Genomic DNA, 17655 nt, shown 5'->3' on the forward strand with positions numbered 1-17655 from the left:
TTTTTTTTTTGGTCACAGAAATTTCATTTTGTCTTTCCAGACTAGTGAACACACAGTCCCACGGTTTACAGAAGATAAAATATTAAAAGGTCTTTACTTTTTTTTTTTTTCTTCTAACTGTTCCCCCAGAGACCGAAGAACATGCAGCCTGTGAAAGTTAAAGGGAATTTTCCAGCACAAATAAATACTCCAACTCTTCTCCTGAAAGGGAGGGAAAAATCAATTTCCCCTGTGCTGGAGGACTGCTCACTTCTTAGTACTGACTAATGCATTGTTCCATTTCAGAAAACATTATTATTTCTATTATTAATATCTTATTATTATTTTAAGAGATGGAATTAGAAGCCTGCAGGTGGCTAATGGGGACACGGTGAAATTTCTTCTCTACTACTGAACTCTGCTGAGCTAATATTCACTTGGACTTGCATTTCACTTTGTACAGATGTCATATAAACTGACCCCTAAGTACTCGATCACAGCTTCACTTCTTTTCCTGTGGCTGTTGTGTTTATTTTGGAACAGAGAGAACCTGCAGATGTAGGTTCCCCTTCCCCTGCCTCTTAGGCACATGAAAGGCTCTGCTGAACAGGTAAGCAAAATGTGGCCCACGGACCTTACATGAAATATTAATATCAGTCTTTTCCAGGTGCTGTTTGCTTACTGGTCCTGATAAATCTTAATGCTGGTAGAATTCGTTTTAATGATTAGACTCAATATATCCGGTCCTCCATAACAAAGATATTTCCAGGTCCCAACAGACGGCCCAGCGCAACAGAGCTTTACTGATCTGGTATCAATAAATCTTGTTAACAAAAAATTCTATGTAACAGATGTTTTTTTTACTAGACCCTGTTAATGTTTGGATGGTTCTTTGTATCAAAGGTAGCGCGATTTGGGCGTTTAGTTGTGCTGTTCAGCATACACTATTTTTTAATCAATTCACTGATTTGACAAAACGTTTAAAACGATTTTACTTTTCTCTTCTCTTCTCGTGGCACCCTTCTGGAAGTGTCAAAAGGGCTGATAGAAAGTAAAGTGTGAGGTGATTCTCCAAATCAAGACAGAGACTGGCCACGAGGCTTTTCAGTAAAGGTCCTCTTAGAGAAAAAAACAAAAACAAAAAAAAAATAAAGTTCTTACATACAATGTAGCAAGAAGTCTTCTGTTAAATTACATTAGAATGTAGCTATACGATCTCCTGTCCTGTTCAGTTGATTCAATGAGGTGTTCCTGCACTGGCCTTTTTAAGGAAGAGAGTATTATTTTCCTATAATAACCCAAGGTTTTTCTTTACTTTTTAAAATAGGAATGTGGGTGTTCAGTGCTCAAACCACTGCAGGGTTTGTATGCACAACGTACGTATAAATCACGGAAAGCGTGTGTTAGCTGATGAATGTCCAGGAGCGATTATCAAATAAGAACTTTCTGTTTTTAAACGGTGTTGATCCTTCTCACCTAACATTTGCCTACGGAGCCTCCATCGCTAGCAATTCTTAGGCTATTTAATTGTTTTTAAACAGAAATGCCAACTCTAGGTTTCCGGATTGTTGAGGGACACTCATTTTGTACACTAACAGACACCAGGAAGGGAAGTATGATTATCATGCTGTGCTAAGGAAAATAATACAAGTGAGAAAATATTATTTTTAGATAAGACCACTTCCTAAACCTTTAATGCTATCTCACAAATCTGTCCACAATATGTTAGAATATGAACATGTATGACATAGATTTCTTCCTGCTACGGACAAGGCTTCGTATCTGTCTAGACCCTGGTCATTTTCTTTCAGCAACGCTCAACCTGACATTTCATGGCCAAGTCCAAGCAGAGAGGAAGGTGAGCATTTCTACTCACTGGAAAGAAGAGGGACTTACATAAGAGTAATTCTTCAGGGGTCTGCTGGGCAAAACGGGTCCAAAAGAAGAAACAGAAGAGCCTGTCAGCATCCTGAGAAAGAACAGCTCTGATTCCGGGTTGTCCGTACACAGTTCTCCTTCTATTAGAGTATATCAGCACTTTTGACTTCTCCCTTTTGTAAAAATAACCCTTTTCCTCTTGTACTTCAAGGATACTGCTCCCATAATTTGTAGATGTTTAATACTTATTCCCCTTAAATGTAATTTGTATCTATTCACTGACACGTAAATATATAGAATAATAGCACCCTGGGGAGCAAAACAGCTTTTAGGAAGTGAGATTCAGGACCCTCCAGTTATGAAAGTGTTACTTTGTCGTTCATGTGTCACCATTAGTTTAAAAAGGTTCTTTAAGCCTGTAGATTCTAGAATATTCTAGACTTAAGCCCTGGACCATGCCTTATTTAAAAGCCTTCTGCAGGGGACCCCTGGGTGGCTCAGTCGGTTAAGCATCCGACTTTTGATGTCAGGTCAGGTCATGATCTCAGGGTCCAGAGATTGAGCCCTGCGTGGGGCTCCACACTCAGTGGGAAGTCTGCTTGGGATTTTTCTCTCCCTCTCTCTCTCCCTCTGCCCCTCCCCCTGCTCACGCTCTCTCTTTTTTTTTTTTTTTTCTCTCTCTCTCTCTCAAATAAATAAATCTTAAAAAATAATAAAAGTCTTCTGTGGTGTTCTCTGTATTCTAAGCTGACATCTCATTTTATTGATGCTGTTCAGGAAAACATATTATATTTACAGGGTATGTATATAAGTCTAGGCCTTCCCATTAAATACAACTAAGGTGGCACAGTCCTGCCTTAATTATTAACAAAGCAGAAGATAACTCTAAAATTCTACATTATGAGAATGGGACATTTAACATGCCTCATGTTCAGCCACCAAACCAAATATGCTCAACGTCAATGTTCTGGCGCTTTCCCTGGTTATAGGTGGGAAGAGGCACAAACAAGGAATTTAGAATTGCTTCTCTTCTTCCCAAACTCCAGGCCACTGGAGCCTCCAAACATTGGGCCTGCTGCAGACACCGGTGTTTATCAGGGCTCTCCACATAATAGATCACCTCCACCTTCCGTGATGGGAGTGCTAGGCTGGCAGATAAACTGACCTTTGGGATAAGGTGTCTGAACTCTCCCTCCCCTGACAGCTATTTCTCTCCCCAGACAGCTGGGGACAAACAAACTGAGAGGCAGTGCTTTGACAAATGAAGCTAAACCAGGATTCTTTGTGTCTCTGAGGCCCACAAGCTGGCATTCCACAAGCTCATTAGGGGGCCATGAATTACTGTGACGCCGGGCCTGCACTTCCTCCTCCTTGGCAGTCCCTGTGGCCACACGTTCCCATGATCTGTGGGGCCAGACTCCGCTGGTCCCAGTTCACATTCCATCCTGTCAGGGGACTCTCAAAAATAAATAATATTTACAGCAGAGTTCAGGGCTGGTGAAAGCCAAGGGGAGAAAAGTACCTTCAGAGAATCCAGTGGACTTGTGGTTGTTAAACCATTTTTCATGAGACCAGAAACCTTTGTAAGTATATGACCTTGCACTTATCAAAACCCCCAAATTCCAATGCCAAATGAAGGGCATAAAAAAGTTACAACTATAAAAAAAAACAGGATTTTTCAGGATATAGAAAATGTTTCATTCAACACATTCAGTGAATGGTCACTGGCCACCTACAATGTTTAAGGTCTCCAGCTCAGGCTGTAAAACAGCTTTAGTTAAAAAAAAAATTGACTATCTCTGCTTTAAAGCAAGAACTTGGGAAGTCTAAATAAAAGGGGCCTGGAGGTCTCCTTATGCAAATATTCAAACTGAGCTGAAGGGACTAATTTTAGAATCAGGGGTAAGCACACCACAACTCACCAGCTAGATGCAGCTCTCTGCCTGTTTTTATACAGCCCAAGAGCTAAGAATGGCTTTTACATTCTTTAAATGGTTAGGAAAAAAAAAAATCAAAAGAATAGTATTTCGTGATACAAGAAAATGTATACAAAATTCAAATTTCCAAGCCTATAAATAAAGTTTTATTGGACCGCTGCTATACTCATTTATTTATCTATTGTCTATGGCTGCTTTTGCATTTACAAAGGGAGATCTGAGTAATGACAACAGAAATAAAACAGAATGCCGGGAGTCACACCTGTCTTTGAGCAGACAGTCCTGTTGGTGGGCGGCTACACGTCCCTTCTCTGTATAGGCTCCAGTAATGATCTTGAGAAACTGAGAGGCAACACAACCGCATGGGGCAGCAGGCGATGCCTCGGGGAATGAATGGCAAGACTGAAGCTGGCCATTCTATGGGGTTAATAAGCATCCCACAGTATCCCCAGTAGTTAAGCGTTGACATTCTCTCCAATGTACTATCTAGAGAAGGAAGAAGAGCAGAAGTGGGGGACTGTAATACTTTTATGAAGGAAATCTCCCTCTGGGATAGCATTTGTCCTTTGGAGGGTCAGAGGATTAAAAATGAGAGAGAAAGAAAAAATAGATATCCACATCGCAGGATTTTCTAACCTGACCACCCTCTAGACAATGGCCATGGGTGCAACTCTCAGCTTCTAGTCACCTCTAGGCTTTCCATTTAGTACAGAATATCCTCCTCGATATTACTATGTTTCCTCTGCCCGAGGTAGTTGGATCTCATCATTAATATATAATATGAGAGCACTGCCCTCCTACAAAGGATACAAAGAATAATTTCTTTTAATAGAGATGTAACAGAGCACATGACCCAAAAAATAACAAAAACAAAACAAAACCAAAAAACCCCCAAACCTTTTGGAAACTCACCTAGAAAAATCTCCCTTTGCCTCCTGTAGGAGAAAAAAAGTCAATGTCAGTGAAACGTGCCAGTCCAATGTGCCAGACTTTCAAAAACATTCTGTGGTCACGACGACTCCTCTACTGGGTAAGCTCAGCTCACTACTGCTGTTGTCCTACCTGCTACAGGAAGATGAGGAGGAAAGGACCAGGCATTTGCCACCTGAATCCAAGACACTAAATTACACTTTAGAAAGATATATACGAAGAAAGCGATTCATAATGACAAGATGCAAGCTTCTCCCTCTAGATCCTGGTTTACCTTTTTCTAGTTTAAAGATTCTGAATTGGAATGTGTGTCTGGGTAGAGCTGTCTCTGTCTTGTGTACTCTTGTTTTGTCTTGTACTGTGGGCTCCTTCCCAATTATACTACAGAGGAACCATGGAACCTTTAACGAATCTAGCATCACACCTTGAATATAGTAGTTGTTCAATAAATCTTTGTGGAAGAAATAAATTAATGACCTTCTTTCAATTCATCTTGCCTGTGTGACTAATACTGTCATTGTTGCTAATTTTCATTAGCAACTCTTTTACGCATAAGCTAAAGATCTTTCCTTGCCTTTCCATGGGGTGTGAAATGATTCTCTTGGCAACTAATTCTCCTATTTCCCTGGCTTTTTCCAGAGTGGGGAGGGCACCAAACTTGAAGAAAATGGAGTCACTGAATGATCTCAGTTTTCCCCAGACTCAGACGATATAGTGACAGTTTTCCTTTGCAGAGAGACACTGTCATAAAACTTGGGAATACCAGAAGCTCCTATTTACTGCTATGGCGTAGCTCCTTCCCATTAGTGTTATAAATAATTAAGATGACGAATAGGGAGAGGAAATGGAGCTGGCTGTGCGTGCTAAATCTTATTCCTGTCTCTTCTGTGGATGGCTCTGGGAATCACAGATGAGGGCAGAATAACCCACCTGTAAAATATAGGAGGCCAATTCAAACACCACTTCACTGTCAACATCGATCAGCTCCTGAAAGGAAAAACCAACAAGGAAGGTAAGTTTGGTACTGTAACAATGACTTCTTTATGACATCTCTTCACAAAAAGGCCTGGTTTTCCTTTTCTGAGTTGTCCCCCAGAATCCCAAACACTCACAGAATATCGATGGTCTGAATGACTTAACCCCAAATGCTCCCTGACATCCAGTTCACGGCTTTTAGCCAGAAGGGACCCAGTAGTCCTGGGTCTTCTGTCACCTCAAAGGCCTTATCTTTAAATCTTGGGAAATCAGGTGGTGGGCCAATCCTGTCTTACAAATTTGTTAATCTGATCAACCATGGAGTAAGGTTATTTGATATCCAATTGTGTTTTCTTTGTAAGCTCTATCTTAGAACCAGGAGTAAGACTTTATTGAAAAAAGAGTCATCATGGGATTGTAACTCTTTAAATGAAAAGGAAATGAAATTAAAAATACAGTTTCTCATCGTAATGGCCTCATTGCTTTCAAACAACAGTTCCATGTAGTTGTTGGCTACCATGGAGTCAGAGCAGATACAGGGCACTTCTGTCCTAGCAGAAAGTTCTATGGACCAGCACTGCCACAGAGTCTAAGTTTGTTTGTTTGTTTGTTTATTTATTTACTTAAGACTTTATTTGTCAGAGAGAGATAGAGAGAGAGAGCACAAACAGGGGGAGCATCAGGCAGAGGGAGAAGCAGACGCCCTGCTGAGCAGGGAGCCCGATGTGGGACTCGATCCCAGGACCCTAAGATCCTGACCTGAGCCAAAGACAGATGCTTAACTGACTGAGCCACCCAGGTGTCCCACAGAGTCTAAGTTTAAAAATGCTTTTCCTATTCCTTCTTTCCCTAAATATTTAATCATCATCTATGCACATGGTCTTAAAAGGACATAAACCTCTCTGTGGTTTTTGAAAAAAAAATTATATATATGTATATATATATGTATGTGTGCGTGTATATATATATAATATATATTTCAATATGTATATAGTTCGTATCTGTTCTCTAAACAGGTTTTTGAGGTGTAATTGATACACAAAAAATCTGCACATTTAATATATACAATTTGAGGAGTTTGGATGTGTGCAAACACCTGTGACACCATCACTACATTCAAGGTAATAAACATATCCATCACCTCCAAAAGTGTCCTTGTGTCCCTTTATGTGTGTGCGTGTGTTTATCATATGGTACAAAACACTTAACATGAGATCTACCCTCTTCACAGCTTTTAAGTGCATGACACTGTAATTGTTATATACAGTTCAGATCTTAAGAACAGAGGGAACTCTGGGACGCCTGGGTGGCTCAGTCAGTTAAGCGTCTGCCTTCAGCTCAGGTCATGATCTCAGGGTCCTGGGATCAAGTCCTGCGTCAGGCTCCCTGCTCAGCGGGGAGCCTGCTTCTCCCTCCCCCTCTCCCTCTGCTATTCTCCCTGCTTGTGCTTTCTCTCTCTGTCAAATAAATAAATAAAATCTTAAAACAAAACAAAACAGAGGGAACTCTTGAGTCCATCAACACAGAAAAATAATAAACAAATGAACGAATGTACTTCTGTTGTGAAACTTCAGTAGAAATGTCCTTTTTTTCTTTCTCTCTCCCTCATATCACTAGATGCTATAGTAGATGATGGGACCACAGCACATAAGAGCTAAGCCAGGCTTTGATACCAGCTAGCCCAGCCCTCTGCTTTAATTGAGATCAGAAATCCAAAAATGTCAAGAGACTCTCCCAAATCCACAAGGCCTCAGTGGCAGTGAGGAGGCCAGAAACAATCCCCCAAACTCTTGTCTAGCAGGTGACTTCCTTGAGTGCATGCATTCCCCTAAGACAATAAGGATTCAGAGGGCATCACCTGACATTTGTTAGAATGGCTAATATCAAAAAAGACGAGAAATTGTAAGTGTTGGCAAGCGTGTGGAGAAAAGGGAACCCTTGTACACTGTGGGTGGGGGTGTAAAGTGGGGCAGCCTCTATGGAAAACAGAATGTAGGTTCCTCAAGAAATTAAAAATAGAACTAGCTTATGACTCAGCAAGTCCACTTCTGGGTATTTATCCAAAGGAAATGAAAATACCAATGCAAAAAGATGTCTTCACCCCCATGTTCGCTGCAGCATTATTTATGACAGCCAACTGTAAACATGGAAACAACCTAAGTGTCCATCAATTGATGAATGGATAAAGAAAATGTGGTAAATATACATATACAATGGAATAGTACTCAGTCATAAAAAATAACAAAATCTTGTCATTGGAACAACACGGATGGATCTAGAAGGCATTATGTTAAGTGAAATAAGTCAGACAAGAAAGACAAGTATTATATGATCCCACTTATACGTGGAATCCAAAAGAAAGAAAATTCACATTCATAGATACAGAGGACGGGCTGATGGTTGCCAGAGGTGGGGGGAGGGGGAAGTGGTGAAGGGGGCCAAAAGATAAAAACTTCCCAGTTTATAAAATAAGTGAGTCCTGAGGATGTAATATTCAGCACAGTGACTATAGTTGCTACTATACCACATATTTGAAGGTTGCTAAGAGAGGTAGATCCTGAAAGTTCTCAACACAAGAAAAAAATATATAAATATGGGATGATGGATACTAACCAGACCTACATTGGGATCATTTCACATGGTGCACAAATATTGGATCATTATGCTGTACACCTGAAACTAATATAATGTTATATGTCAATTATATTTCAATTAAAAAACATCAGGACTTGGTCTCAGCCAACATATTCTCAGAACCATATCTATCATTGAAGTTAGCTAAAACTAGCGTTAATTTTCCCTTGAATTATAAACTGATCTCTGATTCATGGATTTTCTAATTAATTTTTTTTTTTTTTGGTGGCCCACAATTGGATCCTGGAATTCAAAACAACACACTCAAGCAAGCCTGTATCTTTTGAGGGAGGGATATCATTTGGGTCTTTCAGGCTCAGTAAAGATGGATAATAATATTTGCTACCGAACCCCCTTAGAAGTATGGGCTAAGAGAACCAAGGAGAGCATATGGAAGAATCAGGCATAATAATTCTTTATGTGTAACCAGCTGAGAGAGCTTTATGGCCACTGTAATTGATATTGACTGTCAGGGTTGAGATACAGAGGAATGCGTGGAATTGCCCTTCCGGGATTACCAGATCCCATCAGAATGTAAATCATTTAACAGTGTACAAATGATTTAACAGAAACACTGTCCAGGGTTTCCACAATGGCCCATTTCTACTTGCACGATGTTCCTTTCCATTCCCACCAAGGACGTGCTGAGCACTCATGCGCCCGGCCCCGTACGGGATGTGTGCTCTCCTGTCAAACATTTACACCCGTGTTGCAGCTAATGGTCAATGGTGGGCTAATCTTTAACCTTCGACGAGAGGCTTATGTAGCGTGCAACTCAAAGCCAGCCATCAGGAACAACCCTTTTAAGTGTGAACATAGCTTTTAGGTCATTATTTGACTCATCTGCTAAATGAAAATGTACCGCTGGGGGGTGGGGTGGGGAAGCAGAGTAGTAAAGGCAGAGGAAGGTCTTTTAAAATTTCATTTCATTTTATGCAGCCTATTACACAGTTCCAGGAGAGTCTGTCAGAAACGAACCTGGTGGTGAACATGAACTGGAATGTGCCATTTTTCAGAGTCAAGCTACCAAAAATGCACAATGCAATGCCTGCCCCGATTTACCCAAGTTCTCCCTCACCGCACTTGTCCTCAGGGTAACTGGGCACCCTCCCCCTTCAACTGGGGTGAGTTTTCACCTTCTCTGACCTTGACTGTCTCCCAGGGAAGATATTAAAAAACAGGATGAGTCAAAACGTGGCCAGGAAGAGGGAAAAGGATTAAAGACTGAAGTGGCTCAGCACACGCACTTGCACAATCCGATGGAAGAGGGCTGAGTCATTACTTCTTACCATCTCTACCTAATGCTGACTGAGTTCAAGAATCGTCNGCACTTGTCCTCAGGGTAACTGGGCACCCTCCCCCTTCAACTGGGGTGAGTTTTCACCTTCTCTGACCTTGACTGTCTCCCAGGGAAGATATTAAAAAACAATGAGTCAAAACGTGGCCAGGAAGAGGGAAAAGGATTAAAGACTGAAGTGGCTCAGCACACGCACTTGCACAATCCGATGGAAGAGGGCTGCGTCATTACTTCTTACCATCTCTACCTAATGCTGACTGAGTTCAAGAATCGTCTTGTTGTCCTCAGAGGAGTCGGCACAGACAGCTGAATGGCGTGTGGAAGAACTAATACAGGAACGTGGGAAGACAGAGTTCCAACTGTGAAGAACATATGTTCCTATCACGCAGGCTCTACCCCATTCTCTGACGTCTCCCGTTCATAATGCGCTCCCCCCTTTTACACCTGGCCCTCCCAGGGGATTTAATCTTTAAAGTCCACTGCGATGGAACAGCGTTCGAGACTTTCTGCCCATCCCACACGTTTCCTACAAGTTGAGATCCCCGAGTGGAGGGGTGGATAGATGTTTCCAAGGGCCCTCCTGTCAGACACCACGCTGCCACCTAACATCCGAAAGATGACTCTCCCCTATTCTTCTGTGACTTCTCTGGCAATCCAGAGGTGGTATCTTTCATGTGTCTCTGCTCCAACAGAGAAAAGAAGCTGAATGAGACCACAAAGAGGGCATGCAAACACCAGGCTGCGTTTTTCCTAGCTGAGGACAACACGGGACAGGGGGAGCGGGGGAAGACCATCAGGGAAGAGCAGTAGACACTGCTCAGCTGGCATGACACAGGCTGGGGTATGACCCTCTTCTGCACCCCTGAGGCCCTCACAGACACTTGAGAGGCGCGTCTTCGGGGTGTTTGCTGAGCTCCGATCTCACCTGGGAATCCAGGGTGGTCCGATGGGCATGTAAGAATTTTACCTTAGATGCATGGGTATGAGGAAGGTGCTGGTAGAAGGGAATATGATGCCTTCCAGTTATTACGGCCATTCGGGGTGTACTTTGGGCGTCTGTTTTACTTACTACTGAATAATGTGTTTTCTGCTTTCTTTGATTTTTTTGAAAAACGCCACGGAAAGACAAAACGTGACTATCTGCAGGTGTGTGCTGGGTGCTCGGAGCAGGGTTGGGGAGGATGGCCCCACTTCCTCCCACTTAGCATTGTTTGATCCCAGGTGATTCACTAGCTGAGGGAAGAGGCCTGAGGTCATTTACCAGCAGTGTAACTGTGAACAACATTGTCAGGAAGATTTCCATCTGCGGGTCTCCAAGATTTCCAAATAAACGGCCCCAGGAGAACCAACGGCAGGTGTTATGGACATTCTCCAAAAGTACTGAGAGCTGGAGGACCTCTTCACGATCCCCTCGCTCTGAGGGACTTGGTGGTGGTCTTCACACAGCCCAGGATCTTAATGAAAAGCATTCCTCTGTGGTCGGGAATGACGGAAATTCCAACTTTCCACATAAGATGAATACAATAATTATAACACGAAACGTGATTAATCACCACATGATAGGTTGACAAGATTTCAGCGAGGATGATCTGCACCAATCCGCCTAGAACAACTTGCAGGGCTGGCCCAAGGGTCTTCTCAGGCAATCTTCACCAACCACCACCACCCCTCTTCTTACCACAAAATGCATAAAGATTACGGTTTCTTGCCATCCTCAAGATCATTTCGACCCTCCCTGGGAAGTTCCAGGTTCTAGTTCCCATCCCCCAACAGCTCTGGGACATTGAGTAAATCACTGGATCTCCTAGAGTTTCATTTTCCTCGTCAGGAGAAAGGGGATAATGATTTCTTGTCCAATTATTTTACTGAGTTTGGTGAGGACACAGAGGGGTGATCTGGAAACCCTGAGACACACTACAAATCCCCTGGCTGTAGTAATTATTTGGGCTCACTGGGGTTTATAATCTGACCTCCCCAGTGTTGCCTCTGTTCTTCAGCACTGTTGAGCACTTATAGGAATCATTGGTTAAGACGTATTTTTTTAAAGAGAAGGACAGCGTTGTGTGTGTGTGTGAGTGTATCATCCAAGTGGCCCTGATGCCCACAGTTGGCCTCCCTGTGCCTGTGTACATGCCCCAGCTCATTGCACAACTCATAATGGCTGCATGAAGATGCCTCAAGCAAACAGGGCTGTGGTGCGGGACAAGACCAACGTGGTCTTGCACAACCACCTTCCTTAGCCCTTTGCCAGTTTTTCATCAGTCAAGTTACTTCATGTTTCGCTGATAAGCCACTGGGGTACGTGCCACTCAGGCTGGGCCACCATAATCTCATTTGTGGCCCAGCGATTCCTCCTGCTGCCTCATTTATAGCCCATATCATGACCCCGGGGAGTCTCTCTTGTAGAGGTCACGGGCACCACCAAGATGATGAGCCTAAGTGAATCTGTTTCTAGAATTGAAAACGAAAGTCCCTCTCTGTCCTTTTGTCCTCCCCCCACACCCGTCATATGAGCACACACACTAACTCACGATAACCCTGCAATAATCAAACTAAGAGATAAGGACTAGGATTCTGAAGGTTTTGAGACTAGTATTTATATTGGTTCTTTTGTCCTGTGGGGCCTGATTTGCGGGTTTTGTTTCTCTCTGCTTCAGACAAGATGATAGAATCTGCTCATTAGCAAAGCTCTATGAAGATCTTGGATAAAGACCACTTACTTTAATTTCAAGAGTGATGGTGTTTAGCCCTACGTAGCAAATGTGGCCCAAGTATGGTTATCTAAATTTCAGTAACATGGAAGCTCCCAGACCAATGTGGACCTCTCAGAAAAGAAAGGTGGTTCAAGACCCCCAGCCCACATAAAGCAGGAATTTAGCTTTTTCTTTTCTGACATGATCTGCTCTTCATTGGGTATATGCAGGCACCAGACTTGCTAATTTCATAGGAAATATGCAAATCTTTGCTCCCTGGGATTGGAAAGCAATCAATTAAAAACAGTTTTCTGAGCATTGGCTGTATGCCTAGTTTAGTGATAGGTCATGGAAAGTGACCATAAAAATTCAATCTGATGAATGCTCATGCCAACGTTTCCTCCAACCCAAAGAGGGACACTGCAGTCCACATTTAGATGGTGCTCATGAGTTCTGTTTCTTTGGTTATCATTGGTGGACAGGATAAATGTTGAGACCAAGCATTTAAGTGTGACAAATATATTTAAGAGTGGATAGTCAATCCCATATTACCTATGGGATTCCTTCTTTTTAAAAATTAAAAAGACACTAATATTTTATGACCTAGGACTTGTGGTTTGCAAGACTTTTGAAAATCATTGTGGTGTCTAATTTTTGACAGCAATTTCCCATTATCAGTGGAGAGAAGGCAGGATTCAGTCCCGTAGCCCGAAGGTGGGGCAGGAGCTGAGATTAGAATCCACATTCACTTAATTGCTTCCATCAGGTGTGACAAGCCCACTGCCTACTGTGGGGCTGGCATATGGGCTTCTTCAGTTTGGCATGGGAAGCCACATCCAAAGAGAGAAGACTTGGCAGGAGAGCTCTGCTTTCTTTTGTGATTTTCCAGGGAACACACAACATCAAGGGTAGACTTCCCATGGGAGTTTTCCACCGAACAAGACACACATTTCTAAATGAGTTCTATCCATCCCCTGATCATAAATTTTCTTTCCTTCACCCATCTGTAACCTCGAAGAGTTAAAACACATCAGAAGGGCACCTGGGTGGCTCGGTCGGTTAAATGTCTGCCTTCGGCTCAGGTCATGATCACAGGGTTCCTGGATCGAGCCCCACATCAGGCTACCTGCTCAGCGAGGAATTTGTTACTCCCTCTTCCTCTGCCCCTCCTCCTGGCTCATGCTCTCTCCCTCTCTTTCACTCTCTCTCTCGGTCAAATAAATAAAATCTTTAAAAAAACATATCAGAAATGCTGTCAAGCATGCAGCTGTGTGAGGTATCAGGGACCCCCATTCTGTACCTCCCCCTGCTCCACTTAAAGTTCACCATTAGAACCCTGTTCTCTCATGACCATATTCTAATCCTCGGCAACTTGGATTGATTATGACTGTATTTTCCTGTTCTTCTTGTGCAAAACAGGGGACTGGAAAGTATAAAGCAAGGGGATGTGAGGGAGAAACCCACTGGGTCATGGGTTCTGCCTCCTAGTGGAGAAAAAGTAGAAGGCAGGAAGCTGGTGCTCCTAGTCTGGGGAAAATGACAGACAAAACATGACAAACAGAAAATGACAAAATGAAACATCTTTCCTCACTTTTCTGCTGTTGAAAGATCAGAGGTTTGTTCTCTGGACAAGACGAACAGGAAACTGGAATGAGGCCCCCATCAAAAGCACCAGGATTAGAAAGGGAGTCTATACCCCAAGTGAAGGGGTTCCCTCCCCCACCCTGGAAGTGGAGGACTGGCCCAGACAGGAAATGGAAGACCAGACAGGAAGTAGAGGATGAGCACCCAGACAGGAAGTGGGGAAGATTCTCCTCTGGAGAGAATGAGGAGCCCTGAGAAAGACACCCAAACACTGCCATTCGGGCTTCCTACTGAAAGAACCAGCTTGCCAGTAGATCGGTCCACAGGGATATCCACCAGGAGACCACCCCCACCGGGTGCCTCACTCTTCCACATGGATGGATAGAAAAGATCAACAGACAATTGAGGCAACTCTCCTATGTGAAAGGCAGAGACCAAACCAAACAGGAAATACACAGGGGGAAAGAAAAAAGAACTGAAAAGAAACAGAAAGGACACAGAACGTGCATAATTAATACTGAAACGATAAGAGAATGTAAAATTTAAAGGCAATAACAGGATAACAGACAATACAACATATATATGTAAAGAAAGATCAGATACTATGACGTCTCAGAAATTAAAAACAGGATCACAAAGGTTAAAAAGCCAATAGAGATTAAACATCATATTGATGAAATCTTCCAGGAAGTAGCATAAAAAGACAGAGATGGAAAAGAGGAGATACAAGGTATCAAAGCAGGAGGCTGTGCCCAGCCTCGAATTAACAAGAGTTCCGCAAGGAGAGCACGGAGAAAACAGAGGAGACATCATCAAAGAAACGGTACGGAAAAATCTCCCAGAACTGAAGAATACCAATCTCCAGACTAAAAGTGCCCATCGAATACACAGCCTAGTGGATTTATGAAGACCCATTTCAAGGCATACCGCCCTAAAATTTCAGATGAAGAGGAATAAAGAGGAAATCCTAGAAGATACCACGGGTGGTGGTGGGAGAGGGTGGAGAGGGTCCACCTACAATGTACGGCACAGCAAACTTCTTGGGAGCAAACTCTGCAGCAACACCTTGGATATTCTGAGAGATGTCTCCATTCTCTATTTCCCTATCCACTCAAACTATCGATCAGATATAAAGGTAAAAGAAGACTTCAGATATGCAAGGACCCAAGCACTGTACTTCCCATATGCACTTTCCCTGGATTTATTGGAGGATGTTCTCCAGTGAAACAATGGCATAAAACAAAACACAGGGAGACTCGGGATCCAGGAAACAGAGGAAGCACTCTAGAGCTGGGTGAAGGACAGACAGGATGGGGAAGGGGGTCCTGTGCTGAGGGCTGTGGACGAGGCCAGGTCCAGACTGGAGTGAGAGGACGGAGGAGGGCTATAGGGAGGTCCCAGGACAAAAAAACAAAGGCTGCAACAACAAAAACCAAACTGAAGAGAGGAATGGATGAATTACCCGATGCATTTGGAAATTAATGTGGGCATGCATTTGGGAATCTGTAGGAGCTCTCGGGAAAAAACTGATGGGCCCACAGAAACTAAACAAGTAACAGCAAGGCAATTATTACCTTTAGGTAAAACGAGTGGTTGTCTAAAAAGGGAATCACAACCAGAGGATGCTGCTTGGATTAGTCACACTCATGTAATGCTGGCAGTTGTGGCTTTTACCCAGATTTGGGCTTACCACCATTTTGGGAAAATGGGAAACAGGAAAGTGTGGGTGGTTGTATTGGAGACCTGAATCTTCACCCATCTCAGTTGGAATTCAGTAAATCTAAAATGGGTATAATCAAGGACTAATGCCTTGTGCCAACTTATTTGGAAATAGGCAAAAATCAGAAGAAACAGCTAAAATTGTTGAAGGTGGTGGGCCTTGGGGGTGGGCTTTTTTTCCTCTATAATGAGCCTCTTAGAACCATCTGCCTTATTTTTTTAAAAAGATTATTTATTTATTTATTTGACAGAGAGAGAGCCAGCGAGAGAGGGAACACAAGCAGGGAGAGTGGGAGAGGANCTCTATAATGAGCCTCTTAGAACCATCTGCCTTATTTTTTTAAAAAGATTTTTTATTTATTTATTTGACAGAGAGAGAGCCAGCGAGAGAGGGAACACAAGCAGGGAGAGTGGGAGAGGAAGAAGCAGGCTCCCAGCAGAGGAGCCTGATGCGGGGCTCGATCCCAGAGCACCGGAATCACGCCCTGAGCGGAAGGCAGACGCTTAATGACTGCACTACCTAGGCGCCCCCCATCTGCCTTTAAACTGCATTACATATNGCACCGGAATCATGCCGAGCGGAAGGCAGACGCTTAATGACTGCACTACCTAGGCGCCCCCCATCTGCCTTTAAACTGCATTACATATTACTACTTTGATAAAAGTATTAACTAATTTAGAGGCACCTGGGCTCAGTCCATTAAGCATCTGACTCTTGATTTTGGCTCAGGTCATGATCTCAGGGTTGTGAGATTGAGCCCCATGTCAGGCTCCATGCTGAGCACAGAGCCTGGTTGGGGTTCTCTTCTCCCTCTCCCTCTGCCCCTCACCTTGCACTGCCCCCCTGCCCCTGCTCCTGCACTCTCTCTTTAAAAAATAAAATAAAAATAAAAAGTATTAATGCTTTTAAAAAAATGAATGAAACAGTGATTGGAAGAAGCAGGAACAAAGAGCTCATTTATCTGAACAATTCAGATTCTGGTACACTGCAGGGGTCATTCCCGGAGAAACAAGGGAGGGGACTGATGTGAATCCTGCGCTGGGTAAACGGAAGCCCCTGTCTACCAGCATCATGTCCAGGCTGTGTGTCTGGCGCTGCCCTCTGGGCTCCTCCAGGCCCCCGAAGTGCTGGGGGGTGGCATGGGTGGCACACAGAGATTCTCAGCCGAGAGCAACAATTCAGGTCTGGATCCAAGTGAGCAGTACGTCCACAACAGAGCTCATAATGTGGCTGGCACTGGGCTAACCAGCAACACTCATGCTTCACCTTGCTTCATCTTCCAAGAAGGGTGTGAGCCGGGTCCTTTAAAGACTTATTTCTATATTTAGAGAGAGCGAGCAAGCACGCCAGACAGTTGGGGGGCGGTGCAGAACAATGGCATCTCAAGCAGACTCCGTGCTGAGCACTGAGCTGGACCCGGGGCTCGATCTTAGGACTCTGCGATCGTGAATTGAGCCGAAATCAAGAGCTGGATGCTTAACTGAGTGTGCTCCCCCAGGCGCCCCAGGTCGGGTCCTTTAAGCTTGGAGACCTCAAAGAAGGTGTCCCCATCCCTTGCATTGACTACGAAGCAGAGCTAGACAGGAACCTGGGTGTGCGGGACTCCAAACGGAAACTCCCAACTGCCCTCTGGGGCAGGGCCTCCCCCCAACACTGGCACAGTTACAACCATGTAAACTGGGCCACACCGCCTGTCCAACCACTTCCAGGCCTTGGTCCTTGAGGAAGTTACTGAACCTCTCTGACACCAGTTTCTTTCTCCCTAAAGCAAAGGGTGCTGGCTCTACCTGCCCGTTGGGCTCAAATAAGATAATATGTGACAATGTTAAAGAAGCTTGAAGTGTCAGTGCATGCAAATGAAACTATCATTTTTGATGACAGGAGGGAGACAGGTGGTCTTGTGGCACATACTTGGTCTCCCACACAAACTTCAGGGAAGCCAGCTTTAGTAGGGATCCTGAGAAGAGCCCGCTGGGGGTCTGGATGCCAGACAGCAGCCCGGTCAGCGGGCAGGCTGACCCTGGGTGT

General features: G+C 43.8%; 1 protein-coding gene across 1 annotated transcript in view; it reads right to left on the reverse strand.

The window, feature by feature from the left end:
* Positions 1 to 17655, reverse strand: part of FRMD4A (FERM domain containing 4A) — a 313707-nt gene that overhangs the window by 126692 nt on the left and 169360 nt on the right. The window contains 2 exon segments of the mRNA XM_034644343.1: positions 4707 to 4729; positions 5655 to 5711. Of these exon segments, the coding sequence (XP_034500234.1) occupies positions 4707 to 4729; positions 5655 to 5711 (80 nt within the window).

Source organism: Ailuropoda melanoleuca, chromosome 15, assembly GCF_002007445.2.
Source record: "Ailuropoda melanoleuca isolate Jingjing chromosome 15, ASM200744v2, whole genome shotgun sequence".
Taxonomy (NCBI): Eukaryota; Metazoa; Chordata; class Mammalia; order Carnivora; family Ursidae; genus Ailuropoda; species Ailuropoda melanoleuca.